The 18,868-nt window shown below is 38.7% G+C and overlaps 1 protein-coding gene across 1 annotated transcript in view; it reads left to right on the top strand.

Moving 5' to 3' along the window:
• Window positions 1-18,868, top strand: part of LOC139717628 (thioredoxin reductase 1, cytoplasmic-like) — a 41,758-nt gene that overhangs the window by 9,887 nt on the left and 13,003 nt on the right. Inside the window, exons 2-7 of the mRNA XM_071629135.1 lie at window positions 3,338-3,398; window positions 12,878-13,095; window positions 13,968-14,040; window positions 16,243-16,311; window positions 16,829-16,879; window positions 18,085-18,227. Coding sequence (XP_071485236.1) covers window positions 3,338-3,398; window positions 12,878-13,095; window positions 13,968-14,040; window positions 16,243-16,311; window positions 16,829-16,879; window positions 18,085-18,227 — 615 coding nt within the window. The remainder of the gene's footprint in view (window positions 1-3,337; window positions 3,399-12,877; window positions 13,096-13,967; window positions 14,041-16,242; window positions 16,312-16,828; window positions 16,880-18,084; window positions 18,228-18,868) is intronic.

Genomic DNA, 18,868 nt, shown 5'->3' with positions numbered 1-18,868 from the left:
TTATTATTATTATTTCATTATTTTTCTTTTGGGGTGCAGGGGGAATTATTGTAACAGGCATTTGTGTCTGTGTGATCAATTCAATGTCTGGAACTGGACTAACATGTAATGTTCAAGTAAGGTAGATTATGGCTGTATAGATTATGATGTTTAATGACATACAAGTAGTTCGTCATGCATATTTATCGCATCATGTAGAACAACTTAAAATCCCCAGTTGAGCCTTGGAGGAAGTCTAGGCCAGGGCTTAAAAGACTTATTTGTCTGCCTATCTGTTGCTCTCAGTCTCCCTCTTCCACACACTCACTCTTACCATAAGCATTTAATCTATACCCTTTTATATAAATGGTGAGTTAGCTGCATGTATATATGGCTGTACAAAATTGAGGTACAGTGTAATTAGAAACACATTAGATGTGTATTGACACTAAATGGTGCCATTAGGCAAGGACTTAATAGTTATTGCTATACAACATATGGCACATACACCACTCATATTAAACCATATGTCACAGCTACATGTACTCTTATCTCAATAATTCCTACCAACTCCATGAAAGGACATTTATTTCGTCTTTTGCTGGGTTGATGCTCTGTGCAACACACCACTTGATGCAGCTGGAGTGACATAGAGCAATACATTGTATATTGCTGGCCCTTGCATGTGTATGCAGGCAGCTGATGCTTCACTATTAACAACAATTCAGTCTAGTGGACACAATTTTTGACGCAATGGGCATCAGTGGTTCAAATGTCATTAAGATGCGCAGACAAAATTTCATAGGCAAAGAATTTCTATACATTTAGCATTCCATAATTCTGATAATATTATATCTTTGTTTTCTTTCGAAAGAGATCATAGCCACCCTATAGATATTTAATTGGATTGCATTTTTAAAGTAAAACCAGATCATGAGCAAACATCTTCCTTAGTCCCCCAGTCCCTTTTACAAATTGTAGTTTGTTGATATTCAAGCCATGTGCATGCAGCTCTGATTAAGATACTTCATTGCAGACCTCATCAATATGTATATCAAGTACAGTTGTATCAAATTTTACTTCGAGGGAATTATTCTCTTTTACAAGCCCTTGTACTCCTTCAACTCAGTTTATTTGAAGAACACTCATTCTACAGTACCCATTAAGGGTGCATTTATGCTTCCATTTTGGGGGCCAAAATCAGGCTTTTGAAACGTGATTAGTGCAAAACGCTGTTGCGTTCATGCTGATTTTGATAGAAACGCTGATTCAAAACTCCGATCCAAAAAGGTGCGTTTACGATCAGCGTTTCTGACTAATCACGTTTGACGGGGAAGCATAAACGCAACTCACATCACAAATGCGTTTAAATGACGTCATCTCCATCGCCTTTCTGGTTCACTTGAAAATCAGCGCGCCAGGCCAGGCCAGCCGACCTTTCGATAACTCTACGTGCTGTGCAACACAATTTGCAGGTGCTGATCCTTCGAGCTCCCTGTTGGTACATTACTGTACATGGTGACAGACATGAATTAATGCATGAAGAGCTCACTATTATCATACATTCCGACTTTGTCAACAATTTGTCAATGAAATAGAAACTCATATTTCCCATCACTGTCTACAGTTATGTTAGTAAAGCAATCGAAATTATATTAGACATGCTAGGGAACATGAACAATGCACACACTCAGGCCAGAACTTAAAAAAAAAAAAACGCGCCCCAATTTGACCTGTCTCTGCTGAGGTCAGCAAAGCAATCGCAAACGCTCTTTCCAAAGCTGGAAGAAAGTGAGCATAAATAGTGCTCCCATGAACGGCGTTTTGAATCAGCGTTTCAAAATAAATCTTGCCGGATCGGCTCATGAGCATATGTGCTGTGGTCTGACTGCATTTATCTTCTCCATTCTTGTTGATGGAAATTTCTGAGCGCTAGCTTCTTCGTCGCGATCGACTAGGTTAGAATTGCACTACACGAGCACGTGTACTCGCAAAATGTCAACAATGCGATTTGACCCCGAAAGTTTTACCTAGGTCGTAATCCAAGGTATGTAAGTTCAGAGATACTCCGAGGGCTTGTCCACACGGGCAATTTACTCCGACCGGCTGGTCGTGGTAGCGAGATACTCCTGAGAAAACTCAGGAGTATCTTGGTCGGAGGAAGAGGTTGTGGTAAGTTCCTCCGACCGGAGGAAGTTACCACGACCTTGTTCAGACGGGCACTACTCTGACCTTTCCTCCGAAATTATTTCGACCAAGCTTCCTCCGACCCTTCCTCCGAAGTTGCTCCGACCAAAACTGCCCTCGTCGCTATTGTTTGATACAGTGTATATCCTGCTTCAGCTGCCATTTTGTAGGATCACTCAGTTCCATTCTTCCGCAGGAACGTGGGATGTCGTTTTCTATAGGTGAAGTCTCTGCTTACTGTAAATCTGGTCTGTTTGGTAGCCACCAGCAACACGTTACAAGGCTTCAATTTTGTTTTACATTTTTGGGTGTAAAAATATTGCATGGTTGTAGGTTTACTTGTCAGTGGTAAAGTAAGTAAGCACCATTTGATTACAATTAATGCCACCTTTTTACAGCCATTAGAAAAAGTGTGTCAGTGCCACATTTATTTGTGTCAGTGGTTCATAAAGAATAGAATCCATCAAATTGAGGCCACTTGTTTGGATACATCGGTGTATAGTTTATGTGTGACTGGGGTATGTGTGTGTACATACAGATGCATGCATTTGTGCACGTGTGTATCACATGCATATTTGTGAAATATTGAATGTATTACAAGAAATATTTGTAACATACTGACATCATCAGTGGTCTGTCTTTCATAGCAAAGTCAATTTCTTTCAAATAATACGCAGTCTTCATGGAGCGGGTTTAAGGGTCAAATGGGTATGTTGAAGTGTTACTATAAGTGTATTAAAGGGGTGGTACACTTTCAGTTAAGATGGGGCTTCAGGTTTCCAATGTTTTTTGATGGTGATTTTTTTGAGATAGAAACCTCTTTAATATGAAATACAATGGATGGAAGACGATGCAATTCTAAGAAGAGAATTCAGAGTTTATTTGATAAAAATTGGTTTTGGAATGGCAGAAATATCCAAAACAAAGCGATCCTAATAAAACGTGGGACCCACCTTTTATTCCGATCGCTTTGTTTTACTTTGTTTTTGGATATCTCAGTCATTTCAAAACTGATTTTTGTCAATCAAGCTTTTTATTCATCTTAGAATTGTATGCTCTTGAACATTTCATGAAGTGGTTTCTACACATCTCACAAAAAGTTCAAAGCTGGATCCTCACCTCAACCAATACTATACCAGCCCTTTAAAATATATTTTCTCTATTTTTTCAGGTTAAGGAATTATTCAATGGAATGAACGTGCAGTACAAGACTCTGGAGCTGGATAGTTTAGGTGAGTATGGTAGTTTTATTTTGATTGAGTCCTAACCCTCTTTTATCATGCCTGAACTAGAGCTTGTTTAAATACAACACATATCCTGCTGTCAAACATAACTTTCATGTCTCTGTTTGTGATTGAGAAAGACAGGTTTATGATCCAAAGTCACTTTTTTTTTTTGTCAAAACTCTTACAAAAGTGATATTCAAAGAGTTAATAATCAATTCTCAAAATTCATGCAGATGATCATCATATTTTTTTTTCTTTCCTTTGCTACATATACATATCACAATGTTTGAAATTAATTTTTTTTTGTTTTAAGTCAACTTTTCTGATCTGTATCAATGCATTTAAAATACCTGTATTAAGTGCTTAATAAATACCATTTATTATTAATATTATCAATATGATTGATAATGAAGTAGTCATATTATCGTGATTTGGCGACATAACTGTTTGATTATTCCTGGCTATGATGACCCCTGTCCAGTGTTTTCCTCTGGCCATAGCCCAGTGCAGTTGCGATGAGACTGCAATCTCAGTGGGAGAATGGATTGTCATGCTGACAAGTGACATACTTTCAGGACGTGTGGACAGTTGTGTATGAAGCCATTCCATGGGGCTAGGTCAGGGAACTGTGGTACTTTCCAGAATATGACAAAGCAAAAGATGAGTGTAGATGATAATATCAGAGTAGATTTTTGTTTTAATATGCTATTAAAGATAGACCGTTATTTCCCAAGAGTGCATTCCATAAAATCATGACGAAGCAAGAAAAAAGCATACAGGAGGCTCAGGAGTTCATGCTTCCAGAGCCTTTGTGACCCTGCAGACAGGGGTTTGCCTCAGTGCCTACTGTATTTCTACTGTATTTTACAATCATGTGTAACAGGCTTTTGTGCTTGTTTTTGTTTTGTTTTTTATCCACGCATTGTGAAGTGTTGCAGCGTAGATATCAAGACTTCTGGTTGATGAGATGTTTATTGATGGGTTTGCAGAATCACCATTGTTCAAAGTAACCTGCTATACCCTGGTATGATAAGAGTGAGCAATATTCTGGTAGACTAGACGAGGGGATATTCCTACAACAACAAAAAAAAAGTGCCTTGTCACAAATACAAACAATGACTTGACGTATATATCCAAGCAGCAAGTTGACTTAATGCAAATATATCGGGGGGCGATGTTCTGAAGTCTTGCTTGAAGTTTTACATTTAAGTGCAAACAGATGGGTAAACAAGATACTAGATGTTGCCTAAAATATCACCCTCTGTTCCATTTTGAAGTGCTAACCTTTGCTCCAGTCTACAAGGCTAACCTGTCAGCAGAGATGTGTCTCACTTGATTTGAAAAGAAAACTTGAAATCTATGAGACTGTTTGAAGAAATATGAGGATCAAGCAGGAACAGATTGGTGAAAATTTGGTTACGGTGTATTTTTGAAGAAAAAGCAGACAGGAGAAGGGTCTAAAGTTGATTGCTTAAATGAGAAAACAAAGCAAGAACTGTGTACATACCAAAAAATGTGGAACCCATTTGATAGAAATACAATGTAGCATTACATATCTCCACCCCCCCCCCCACATAACACAAACATTTGTCTGTGAAAGATATTGCAAGAAGGTACATTTGTAGGAGATACAATGTATCTCTGTTTGAAAAGAAATAAAGTGTAATGAAAGGTAATGTCACTTGAGGTCTTGTGCCCCCTTGTAACAGATTTTACCTACACATGTTGGTCCTCTCTGTGAACCCATCTAGTCTTGAGTATAATTGTGCTTCAGGAACGATCATTTTGTTGTCACTCAGTTAGCCAGCTGAATTTTAATGCAAATCCTGTAATTGAGAATCATTATAAATGGAACTGGTTGAATGTTTTTGATTTCATTTGCACAAAATCAGCTGGAAAATTATATACCTTACCAGTGTGAGACAGAAACATTTACACTATTCTTCTAAAATGTGTTGACAATTTAGTGATTGGTTTCAAATTTAGTGTTTTAAAAGCTTTAATTCTGAAACAAAGATGGTGTGACTCTATGTAGAATATGGTTCCAATGAATGGGAACATTTTTATTTTTCGTAATTGGAATATACAGCAATAACTTTAACTTTGTTTGTAAAGGTTGTACAGATCAAAATCCAAAGATACTAGTAAGTAAGCTGTAGGAGGTTTCAGCTCATACACATGTCTGTACCAATCCTACAAAGGGGGGAGGGGGGATGTATAGTACAATATTTTTTTGTCCCCGCCGAACGAGTTCGAGCAGGGGACTATGAAACGGGCTCCGTACGTGTGTGTGTCCGTGTGTCCGTGTGTGTGTCCTTGTGTGCGTCCGTGTGTGATCAAAATGTTCAATTTGCTACTTCTCTGTCATTTATGAGCCAATTTTGATTCTGTTTGCTTTATATGATAGCACTACATGGGAGCTTTGAAACTTCTACACAGAATTTCAGTTGTGACCTTTGCCCTTGACCTTTGACCTATATTGTACATTTTGATACAAAATGCTACTCCTTCGCCATTTCTAACCCGATTTCAATTCTGTTTGCTTTATGTGATGGCACTAGATGAGGGCTTCAAAACTTTTACACAGAATTTTGACCTTTGACTTCTTTGATCTTTGACCTTGATTTTTGACCTATATTGTACAGTTTGCTACAAAATGGTACTTCCGGCGGGGACATATATTACGCACCGCGTAATTTCTACTTTTCCTTGTTTTTTTTTAGTTGGTAATTCCATGTACAGTTGAACCTCTCGTATCCGGACAAGTCGGGACCGGGGCTCATCCGGATAAGGGATTTGGCCGGATACGGGAGACTCAATGCTTTATACATGTATACACATGCACGTATGTACTGATGTAGCCCATTGTAGTACCACATGTAGTAATGTGTATACTGCAACCTTTTCATTGTTACATTTGTTGATGTTTGGGGATGTTAAAATGTCTGAAGGTAAGCAATTTAGAAGGAAATTTGATGTAATGTATGTTATTCACGTTGGAAGTAATATGTAATTCATGTGTGTTTGTGTAGGAGTTCTCAAGGAGTTGGGAATCCCCCTTTCCTCAGGTAATTATAAAAAAAAATCACGGCGAGATTGCATCCGTATAATAGAGAGATCCGGATAAAGGGAGGCCGGATAAGAGAGGTTCAACTGTACTCTGTCATCTGTGAAGACCTGTACAATTGTACTTAGAGAAGAAAAGAAAGCTAGTCAAGAAAAGGAGTACTACAATGTAAGTACTGTAAATACTTCAGGAAGCTGTACAGCATTAGAACGAAAAATCAGGAGTAGTGTCAACCCATTTTGTTCATCATCATAGTATAGGTGTTCTTGATGTAAACATTTCAGATTGTGGTTGTTGCCTTTGCATGAATAGGGAGCATTCAAGCTGTCATGGCCTTGATGCAGCCATGTGTGTGTGTGTGTACATACATACAGTTGTATACAGTATCTCTGTGTGTTGGATAAACAGTGAACAGTGTTGTGTTTGTTTTGGAGAGTTTATAAACGCTGTATCGTACATATACATCTACAGGGACTTTGAAGATGATCAAAAGATATCATTTTTCTTTCCTTTTTTATGTCTAAATGTAATTTGTCATATTACGAAATGGTCAGTTACAAAGTGTGAGCAACTTTGTACATATTAGTATAGGGATTAGCAGAGGGACATTACATATTTCGTGGAGATTGTCAGAATTCAATGTTTCTTAATAATTGAAAGCTAGAAAATCTGCCCGAGTACAATGTATATGTTGTGTTCACACTTTCAATTTCTAAAAGATATTACGACTATATAATTTCATTCAAAGTTTATTCATTCTTTGTTTCTCATTTACTGTTCTACAATGTACTGCAGTTAGTTGCATGCAACTCTTCAGTCGACTGTCGTGAAGTCCTACTTTCCTTCAATTGCACTTGTACCATGCTCTAGATACGGTGTACGTCAGAAATCAGTTATGGTATGCAAGTGACAGATTGAGGATTTTCAGTTGGGGTCTGGGGTCCAAGACTAATTGCATCTCTCATATATGGATGCCACATCCTCCCTGAGTATTGGATAGAAGAGAAAATTAATACCTGCCCAACAAGGTCAGCTTGGTAAAGATGATGTGATTAGACTGGTGTTTTTGCCGAGCCATTGGAGCACACACTCCCCTTGCAATTATGTCGCTCGTTTGGATGCTTGCGGGCGATCTGAGCAGGCTCTTTGTGAAAGAATAACAAGTTTTGTAAGATGCAGCAAGAGTGGGCTTTAAAGGAGACTAACGTCAAGACTGCATCACCCGTTTTAAATTAGATATAGGCATGTTTTGTCCTCTTGCCTTGCACCATTTTACGTACTACATGTCCTTGAGATTCAGTCATGTAAAGGAAGATTACAGCAAGCAGGAGGTCTTAGAAAATGACAATTTTGTAATGATTTTAATTCCTAGTAGGAAAGAGGCAATCTTGCATTAGGCATACTCTTTGCTCTGTATCATTTGAGCTGAAATTTGCTGAATCATCAGCTGCGTCATGTTTTGATTAAATTATTTCATAAAGCGCTATTAAAATGAGAGTTATTCAGTGAAGGACTAGTCCAGAGGTTTATTGATTCAGACTTGTTCATTTGATTTCCAGCATTTCAGCTTGTAAACTCACAGGATTTTTATTTTATTTTTTAAAGTATGTTTCTTTTTAGGATATAAGCACATGTGTACAACAGGCATTAGATTAATTGCAATCGTCCACATGTACACAAGGTGTACATAATTGTAGGTCTACCACTCAATCTATAATGGCCTTGTAGCCTACGTGTACAATGTACATGTTCCAGTAGAATGCACATTGTGTTTTGATCTTGTGGGCCAAATATTATTTTAAGAAATCCAACCCAACTTTAAAAAAACTACCAAAGCGATGTACTGAGATTTCACTTAATGTTTTTAAAACAAGAGTTATACATTGTAGTTCATATGCTAAAAGTCAGTGACACAATGTGAGTGTCCCATTAAGCTCAGGCTAACAGGGCACTAATTAACAAAATAATGCATGATAATACATTTTATTACACTGTGACCAGTCTTGGGCTCAGGGTTGTCACAGGAGCAAATGTCATGGAACCGCCGTGGTATTGAATGGGAAGTAGGATCTACCAGTGATCTATCACTACGTAGTATTAGCGGTAGACCAATGTTCTTATTTCAACCTTGTGCAGTGGAGCTTGTTTGTGGTGGTTGTGATTTCCGCGGTTTACTGATGTACAGGTGGAGAAAATTAACAAACTGTGGAGGTTACCAGTTACACATTGATTTCTGCTGATTTCTGCAACATGGTTTCCAGAATCACCTGCATTTAGGCAGCAAATTAATAAAATGGTCATGCCAGCAATCACTAGGGTACTGTTACAGTACATTCATGAAATTCATTACTCATTTCTCATTGGTGCTAGTTGCTAGGGATCATGATTTATGAAAGCAGCTAGAAATAGCAATAGGCATGTGCAGCGCAGAATTGATTTTTAAAAAAAGGAAGAAAAAGAGAATAGACTAAAAATAACCCAAACAAAACTTTTTTTTTCTATTTGTTTCATTGAATGTTAAGAATCTGAAATCAAGCATCATAATATCTTATCTCAATACTGTGATGAATATTTAAGAGTGAGGTGTACACTGTACATTATAAAGAGGCTGACACTTCTCCTTGAACATCTTAGATGTACATGAAATAGAACATTGAACATCTTAGAAGTAGTGGAAGTAACAAATAATGCAAACAGAAGAAAACTGACCTGAAATGAATATAGTTTACATTAGTGGAAAAATGAGCAAAGAAAATGGGATTGTGTGAGACAGAATAGCCGTTTGGATTGCACGAATGTGCCCAGCATGCTTTAGTGCCATTCCTCCCCATTATACTGTTCCGTTGTTAATATTATGCATTCAGAGCTAAGAGCCAAAATATGCTTCTCAATGAAATTAAGCAGGAATTTGATTAACAACCTGTACTTGGGTGCCAGAGGAGAAAGTCAGGTGACCTTTTCTCCGTCCGTGAGGAATGCCAATCCAATAAAGTCATATCTGTCGCCTTCCAGGGTAGCGTTTCTTCTATTATTGTCGGTATCCATATTATAGCAGATTATGCGTCCAAATCCACACATGAAGATCAGTGCCGTTACCATGGTTTGCCCGAGGCCCCTGCTAGCTGTGCCTTCACACGTATTCCCATTCATGGCTTTTAGTTGGAAGCCCACGAGCTGTATTCTTCAGCACAGCTTTGACCACGCTCTCAATGCCATGTGGATTTTCTTTTCTCTATTGTTAGAGAGTAAATTTTTGTGATGCCGGCTCTTTAGTGCTCCTTTCTGACTCTGTTTTCCAGACTTCTTCCCCTCCCACCCCCCCCCCCCCCCCCACCCCCTGCCAATTTGGAAAGAAAACTCAACGTTATGAGGATTTAGCTATCCACAGTAGATATTAAATCTGTAATTTTTTACCTCTGGATTGCTTTGTGTACATGCTTTGTGTATATTTTTGTACCTTTTTTTTTAAACAATACCCCTCTCCCCTGAGAATTCTGATATAAAGGCATTCTGAGTAATGAGCAACAGTAAGTTTGTGTCCTACACTGACGACAGGACTTGTGTCCTGTAAAAAAACAAGACTCAGTAGATTACCCAGACAATAAGTTTATCATGCTATACTGGTACAAAGAAAGATATTCACAATCACTTAAATTCTGTATTTTTGGCTACTTCGTGACCATTGTTTGCTACAGCAGCAGCTATTTCTGACCTTTACAAACGTTTTGTGGTACTGAGAGCAAAAAGTCTGCTACAATGTACCAAGAGAAGTCAGTCCTGAGTTGAAAGTACTGGCAGCCGATTTCCCTAGAGACAGTGAATAAAGTGACTGTTAGCTTTATACAGTGTACATTGTAGGTGTATCATGCATTCAGTGCTTTAGTCTTTTACATTGCAAATAGACTAAAGCAAGATTTTCTGGAAAGGCCAGTTAGAATCGCCATACAGTTTTAATCTTATGTCTCGGTCTATGGATTGATTTCTTTCAAATATGAATGTAGAGTGGATGGTAATGCAAGCCTGATCTAAACCTGTTCATATCAGTGATAGTTTTAAAGTAAGGAATCTTCTCACAGAAGAAAAGTGCTATACTCATCATATCCACCCCTGCTAGCAAATTTTTCACAGGACCCTTTTAAAGAATTTAATGTAAAGTCTGTATCCACCTTTGATTCAACCTGCATATGAATCATACTGTAAGACCCCGTTTACAGAGAGTGAAAGGGCCGGGCTCTCAGCTGCGGCTCGGTCATGGCCGAGCCCGGCCTTTTCTCACCGTAAACGCAACCTGGGCCAAATGCGGTACCAAATTTAGTCTGGCTTCCAGACCCTCTGCCCGTACTATTTTGCTTTTCAGGATATTAACGCCCTCAACGTCAAAAAATAGTATAGTTTATGAGAGGTGGTTTTGTCCTGCAAAGGCATTTGCCTTCGGCAGAGGTGCCGACTTTGTCGCGGGGCAGCGACTTTGTTGCTGGGGAGTCCAGTTGGCAAAGGGTCTGGAAACCAGACTATTAAGGGCAGCGCCTTCCAAATGATAGTGTTTGTTTACAAGCAGAGGACCGCTTCAACAAAATTTTGAAAGGTTTGAATTAAAAGCCCGGGCCGAGCCCGGCACTGTTAAAGGACAAGTTCACCTTCATAAACATAAGGATTGAGAAAATGCAACAATATTAGTAGAACACATCAGTGAAAGTTTGAGGAAAATTGGACAATCGATGCAAAAGTTATGAATTTTTAAAATTTTTTGTGTTGGGACCGCTGGATGAGGAGACTACTACAGCTTGTGAGTCATATGCGTACAACAGTATAAAGAAATTATAAAAGAAAATTCAACATATTTTCACTTTTCTCTCATAGTAAAAGAGCAATTGACTTGCCTCTTTCTAAAGGCAGGGGGAATAATATTACCCATAACATTTATCGGTAACGAGTCAGGGGAATGTGTACTTTTTTCAAAAGATGGAATTTTGTGAAATTCTCTTTATATTTTCCTTATATTGTTGTACGCATGTGACATCTAAGTTATTCATACACTGCAGTAGTCTTCTCATCCAGCAGGTACTGCACAAAAACTTCAAAAATTCATAACTTTTGAACGGATTGTCTGATTTTCCTCAAACTTTCAATGATGTGTTCTAATAATATTGCTACATTCTCTCAATCCTTATGTTTATGAAGGTGAACTTGTCCTTTAACAGACAAAATTGCGGGGCTGAGTACCGCAATTGAGGCCGTGGCTTGGCCACGGCTCAGCCTGTCCCCTGCACTGTAAACGGGGTCTAAGTGTGAAGTGTATCGCAAGTGTTCGTTAATAGAGATTGTGGCAAGAACACCATGTTATTACTGTCTAAATCAGTCGCATAGAGTACTTTCAGTATCATACATGTACCAATCCGCAGTATCTGCTTTGAGAATCACGTGTAGCTATATGCTATTGACAATGTTACCTCAAACAATTCTGCTTTTATACTATTCCCTCAGATCCCATACAATCTTATTTTGGTATGTTTTTTCTCCTGCTTGTGATGGGTTCGATTTTGAAAACATCCACAAAACAGAGTGACTTTCTATTGTGACATGCATGAATGTGTTTACAAGTGATATTTAAGCACTATGAGGAATTCAGTACTTGCTGTAGAAGGTGGCATGTTTGCCAAACTGTAATTGCGTATGGGCTGCATTAAGCGTTTGTGCCAGTCTAGAATCCCATTATATTAATGTAGGGCATCACACATGTGGGGCAGTTGTCAAATGCCTAAAACAGGCATACAGTGTATATGCACTCCAATTTGCTTTGCCTCATGGTGTGTTTTTCTTTTTGTTTTGTTTGCTAGGGCAAAGGGGACATGCAGTACAATATAATGGATTTTGTAGATTGTATTTATAGCAGTGCATTTTACTGACAATGCCTTTGATATTATTGCCTTGATGCTTGGTGAGTTCACTTGAAGTAGAAAAATAAAGAAATTGGATACCATTTCTAACTTTGCATTTTGCCTGCTTGGAAGCCGGGTGAAATTTTATTTTGCCATTCAGGTTGCCTTCTTGTTTCAAGTCATATGCGTCATGCAATAAGACTTTGAGGGATATAACCTGTCATCAGATTTTGATCTCGGGAAGATGTTCAGGCATAGACCCCGTTTCCAGAATGATTCCCTTTTAAAATAAGTATTCACATACCTTCATGCATGTTCCCCATTGATCCCACGCCCTTCACTAAAGAGCAAAGAATGGAATACAGCTGTAGATCCCAATTAAGAGAAATTCCATCCTGAAATTATGAACCGAACCCCCATGTTTGATATGATGGGGAAATGCAAAGTTTCTCTTTCGTAGTGATATGCTGGTGCAATCCCAAGTATTGAAAGGCCATCACTTTCCTTTTTTTTTTTCTTTCACTTTCTCTTTTCTTCAGAGGATGGCAAAGAGCTCCAGGCAGCTCTCCAGGAGCTCTCGGGCCAGAAGACTGTTCCCAACGTCTTCATCAAGGGTACCCACCTCGGTGGCTGCGACAACACCTTCAAGGCCAAGTCGGACGGCAAGTTGGCGCGGCTCCTCAGCCCGCCGCCCTCCACGTACGACTACGACTTCATCGTTATCGGAGGGGGTTCCGGAGGCCTGGCAGCGTCAAAGGTGGGTCTGCAGAGGGAGAGTAGTTTAGTTTGCTGTGAGAGGGTGCCTGACAGTCACCAACAAGGCGGTTCCACGACATTTGCTCCTGCACCAATTGCTCCCATGAAATATATGCATGCTATAAGCCAAACATGAATTATAAAACATGCATTATACCTGCAAACATAACCCTAACCCTAATCCTAATCCTCACATCAAACTAAGCCTAATATCCTATCACAATCCTGACCCTAACCATAAGTCCTTGGGGAAAATGAAGACCGGAGCAGTTGTCCCAGGAGCAAATGTTGTGTCACTGACAAGCCTCATGTAATTTACTTGTCAGTTTTCAGTCTCATTGCGCCAGTGTATGTTATTGCTTTGTACATGTAACTTCAAAAGAAAATCAACAGAACAGACACAGACAGACAGACAGACAGACAGACAGACATGCACACACACGCACACACATGAGTGCTGAATCATGAGATCAAATGCAAGAAATGGTGTGACAGTTTTATTTAGCAGTTACGAGCTTTTTAATAATACGTCACTTCCTCTGTGTATGTGTGTATTTGCATACGGTTTTCCTATAACCTACCCCAATCTTACAATATCCATTCATAAATATAAGAATGTATTCTTCTCTTTCAGATATGATCATATGTGGTGTGTATACTTTTGTTTGTACCATTGTTAAAAGAAAAGCATTTTAGTGTAGTACTGTGGCAGTAAGAGGTAGAAATATAAAGTATAGGAAGAGGCATCAGTGGGAAATATTTGGATATTTTGTGATACGATGCAGCAACTGGTCAATATTCAGTGTGCCACATGTTCAGCAAGATACTCTGGTGTATGAGACATGTAGGATTTTTCGTTACTTCTTTTACCAGGAAGCAGCGCTGTATGGCAAGAAAGTTGCTGTATGTGACTTTGTCTCACCTTCTCCAAAGGGAACAACATGGGGTAAGAGATGAATGATTTGACTTTGCGTGAAACAGTTACTTGAGATATTGCATAATGTAATTTTTTCCCCCCTCGCTTTTGGTGTGTTGATTTGACAGTGTAGCAAACATGTGGATGATCAGACTTTAGATCAGTAACGAAGTATCATGTGAGCCTGAGACTTGCCTGTAAAGTGATAGCAAATGTGCACCTGTTGTCTGTTATTCAAGCATATTTATATATCATGTGACATCATATTGATTTCATTGTCTGTTTTCCTACACTTGAGTCGATAGCGCACTGTCTTGGTTGCATGGCTGTATATGAGATATGAAAATCACAGCATTATACCATGTTGTAGAAATTAAGGTGTACCCAGTACGCTATTTTTGTATCCGATAGGGACAGATATTATCAGCACTCTGTATGAATCCCCCTTGCCTCGCACCAATAGTAAGCGACCACTGAGATATTTGTCAGTCGATCTATCGCAAAAGAGCAAAAATTTATCTCACAGAAAGGAACGAATAGTTTCCGGTTACTCAGCTGCATTTATCTATGGAGTGTCAAGCCTGATTGTTGGGATGCATACTCGTAGCATCAAAGTTTTGTGGTCAATGTGAACTTGCCGCTTTTATTGTAGGCGAGTGGATGTGGTGAATGATTCATAGGTGAACCTTGTATGTTTATGCTTCAATTCAGAGACAGATACATGTATCACCACACAAACAGGTAATGCAACAGGACCCGACACTCCTCGCATTTTTTGTACTTTTGCTCAGCATCAAACAATTAGACTGCAGAGATAACTAAGTCAATGGCAGTATGCCAAACTACATGTGTAGGTGAAATGCAACAAGAGAATCAAAGGTCTTCTGTGTTTTCTGACCTATCCCATGGGCTGGAAACAACATTACCGTAAAATGTAATGTGTAGGGGCCCAACAAAGATAGCATAATATATAATGTATATTTGTTTTGCATTTGGAAATGTACATTGATGTCGTCACACATGGTATGAATGATTAAATACAAATTTTAAAGAAATGTATCCCATTCCATTTGAGTGCTGTGTAAACCCAACTCTGTTCACTATTAAAAACTGATGCATCACAGTTATGCTGAGAAGGAAAGGCAATGGGAACTGTTATTTTCCAAATTTGACCTTCCAAGTGCTGGCAAACGGGATTAATAACGATTTCAGGTGAAAACAAGCTTGTACAGCTCTATGTCCAGAAGTGACAAAAATATTCAGCTGTTTTCAGTGCCATGAACTGCTATCTATTGCTATGAGTTCAAAAGGCAACAACAACAACCCATATTCCAGTTGCAACCCATTACATTTTGTATCTCTGTGTTATAATTGTATGCTGTCAACATAACATATCATAATGAACATTTTTTACTCTAATTGAAGGAGTGTCCTTGTGTATTTCTTCGCGTATCATATTGTGTTAACCCCATTGCCTGCTATTGGATGTTTGTGCCAGTGGTATGTGGTTTGTGCCACCCACAGACACTCTGCTCCCACGTCTGCCCCTAGTTCTCAGCCCAGTTTAATTTGGCTCTTCATTATGATCTTGTTTGCGCAGAACAGCCAAATTCTGACAGACCTTCAGAATTTTGATAATGCAGTTCTCTGAAAGGAACTGAAAGGAGCTGGAAGCAGTCATTGTTGCCGCTCACAAACATTTGATTGCTGACCTTTTTGCCACACAAAAACAAAGGCGATGTATCATGGAAACCGTAAATGGTGGAATATTCCACATCTGATATCGAGCATAATTAGAGGCAGAAATGATCAAGGGATCATTATCATTGGTTGGAGATAAATTCACTGCTTGCATTTAAAATTTATTATGGGTCGTGAGGGCCAGCCTTAATCAGAAAGCTGCAAAGTAGATATGGCATGGTTTTTGTACCCACCTCCCACTGGAAACGAGAACAATTTCTGCATCCAATGGAAATGAAAACAATTTCTTCATATTCTGGGGGATGCATACGTGCATGCCCAATGCTCTGAGCAAGCAATCAATGTTTGTTTGTTTGTTTGTATTTACAAATTGTAAGTAGGTTGTAGGGACACTGGTTACATGTATGTCAATATTCTGGATACTTTACAGTGCTGGTGGTGAATAATATACTATATTTATAGTGCTTGTGAAAAGAATATTTATGCAAATAACTCTGGATTGACCGTATGTTTCTTTTCTTCCTTCACAAGGACTTGGTGGCACATGTGTCAATGTTGGCTGTATACCCAAGAAACTCATGCATCAAGCAGCTATTCTTGGTGAGATATCATAAAGTGAATTTCTTATAACTGTTTAGTTGTTAGAAATAACATCTGAGTGTATCGGTGTGCCATTGTGGCAAGCTAATGTTATTATGATTGATGACTAGAGGAACATCTACAAGTAACATTGATGGCTTTTGTTCAATAAATGTGTGTCATAAAAATGGGTTACAAACCAGCTTTTGAAAAGACTGAGCTTGTATGATAGTAGTCCTATGGATTCTTGAAACAATCTCCTCCCCCCCCCCAAGGAAAAACCCAAGAAACAAACAAACAGAAACATATACCAGAACAAGAACTGATCTGTTCTGTTATTATGATTATATTTTTAGTGTAGTAACTATGCATACAAGACATCATATTTAGGAAGCAAGATTGATATTGTAAAGACTGAAGCGAGACAGAAATTACTGGTGATCATATGACCCATGGAAGATGATAATGTTTAGCTGATATCCCATTACTTGTGAAGTCATGTTTGTTTTTGTCTCTTTTTCACTTTAACTGTGCACAGGAGAATCATTGCAGGATTCCAGGCACTATGGCTGGGAGACACCAGATGATGGTGAGTATAAATATGCTGTGTGTGCCTTCAAAATGTTCTTTTCTGTGTGTAGCTACAGTGTGGATGGACATTGTTTGCTCGAAAGACCCTAACGAGTTTAAATGCCTTTCTTCTATTTTACTTTACAATCTCATGTAATACCCCTATGTAGAGAAGATGGGTTGGCTTCAGACTGCAATCTTTCATGGCTTTCTATTCCAAGTTCTGGCATATCTACAAAATGCCAGGAGTATGGTATAGCTCTGTAATTTTCGCAAATTTCGGGAATCACTGCTGGACTGCGAATTCAGCAACACGCAAAAATGTCGCCATGAGCTAGGGTGATAGTGCACTAACGATAGCCTCTGTGTCCGTTTGCAAAAACAACATCTCGCAAAAATGTCCATGATTTCCTCATTAGTGAAAATATCTGTATACTATAAAGTAACAGTTTATGCAGTATTTACCATGAGAGTTTATGAGGTTCAGTGTCACCTGAATTTGATGAGGGTGTGGTAGGTCACTCTAACTCTACCTCACATGAGAAAGCATAAGTGTCGGGGACTGTGTCATGCCATCCTATGTTTGTCCCTTCTATGATATCTGAATCAATGTTTGATTTAAACTTATATCATTCTGAAACTGACAGTATGGATTTGTATACTCACTGTGCCACAATTATGTCTGTAACTTCCTTGTGTAATACCTGGCATGTAACAGTGTTGGATTTCTAGAATGAGACAAATACACTTGAAACAAAGCGTATCGAAAGCTTTTTTCGGGCACACCCATTGTTTACTGTGAAACCAGAAACATTTGCGGCATGAAACTTTCATGAAATGCCAACTAGCATTTAATGGCGTGTGTAGACAAGACCTCTTGCACCTTTTACTTTCGTGAATCTTGGTTCCTTACGAAATTTTGCAATCATACTTCATGCACAAAAAGTATTTGATTTTACAGTACTTCAGTTTCAAGTAGTTGTGTAATAATCCATGAATTATATTGCTTGTATGTGTCAAGGATTTAACTTCTTGGCCCTATTTTATCAAAAGATAAAACCGATTTTAAATTTCCTTATTACACAGTCTGCCATAGACTTACAGTTGAAATCAACTTTATAATCAATTTCAACTACTAGTATTCATAGAACAGGGTCCAGGAGTGTTATCAAGTGTGTGACTTTGTAACCTTCAAAATGTCCATCACTTGCCTGTCTTCCACAGTCCAGCACAACTGGGATAAATTGCGGGATGCGGTCCAGGCCCACATAGGTTCCCTGAACTGGGGCTACAGGGTGGCCCTCCGGGACAAGGACGTGACCTACATCAACGCCTTTGCCCAGTTCACAGACCCCCACACCATCAAGGTCATTACCACTAACTTTTGTTTGTTTTGTTTTGAATGTCTTGTTTGTTTTGTTTTTGTTGTTGTATTTTGTTACATGTAATTGGAAGAGTGCAGCTTTTGTTAAGATGTGTATGCCTGTGTTTATTTGCTCTGTAGACATTTATCTTTAATTTTGCTGTAGAGTTTTGATGTGTTTGTGTGTGTTTATGAATTTGACAGTTGCCAACTTGGCATGGTTGACATGGATTTGAAGTGCGATTTCATGTTCAAGTTGACTTTTTAAAATGGGATAGAATCAGATAAGTAGTTTGGTTGACGTTTTCATAGAAGTTGGACCTGAAAGGAGGGGAAGCTTTGGAATTGGTAAGTTTTATGTTGTTATTTAAAAGGGATATAGACTACAACCACACTTGCGAATTAGAAGAGACAGTGATGTCAGCATGCCATAGGTCTATCATTGGCTGGTACACGAAAATACAGATTGTTTTATGGTTGGTAATTTAAAAAGCACTGCTCTTTTCTCTCATAAAAGTCATTATCACTACGGTATAGGTTATCAAAAAAGTACAATATTTTTGAACAAAAGACACAAATCATTCTAAATTGATTTCGGAAGGAAAGAGCAAGTTTATTAAAGATTTATGAACAGGTCAGGGGAGA

The sequence above is a fragment of the Diadema antillarum genome, unplaced genomic scaffold (assembly GCF_040938485.1).
Source record: "Diadema antillarum isolate AM-2024a unplaced genomic scaffold, OU_Dant_1.0 scf00000078, whole genome shotgun sequence".
Taxonomy (NCBI): domain Eukaryota; kingdom Metazoa; phylum Echinodermata; class Echinoidea; order Diadematoida; family Diadematidae; genus Diadema; species Diadema antillarum.
Note: the sequence above shows the minus strand (reverse complement) of the source record. Positions and strands in the feature narration are given on the sequence as shown.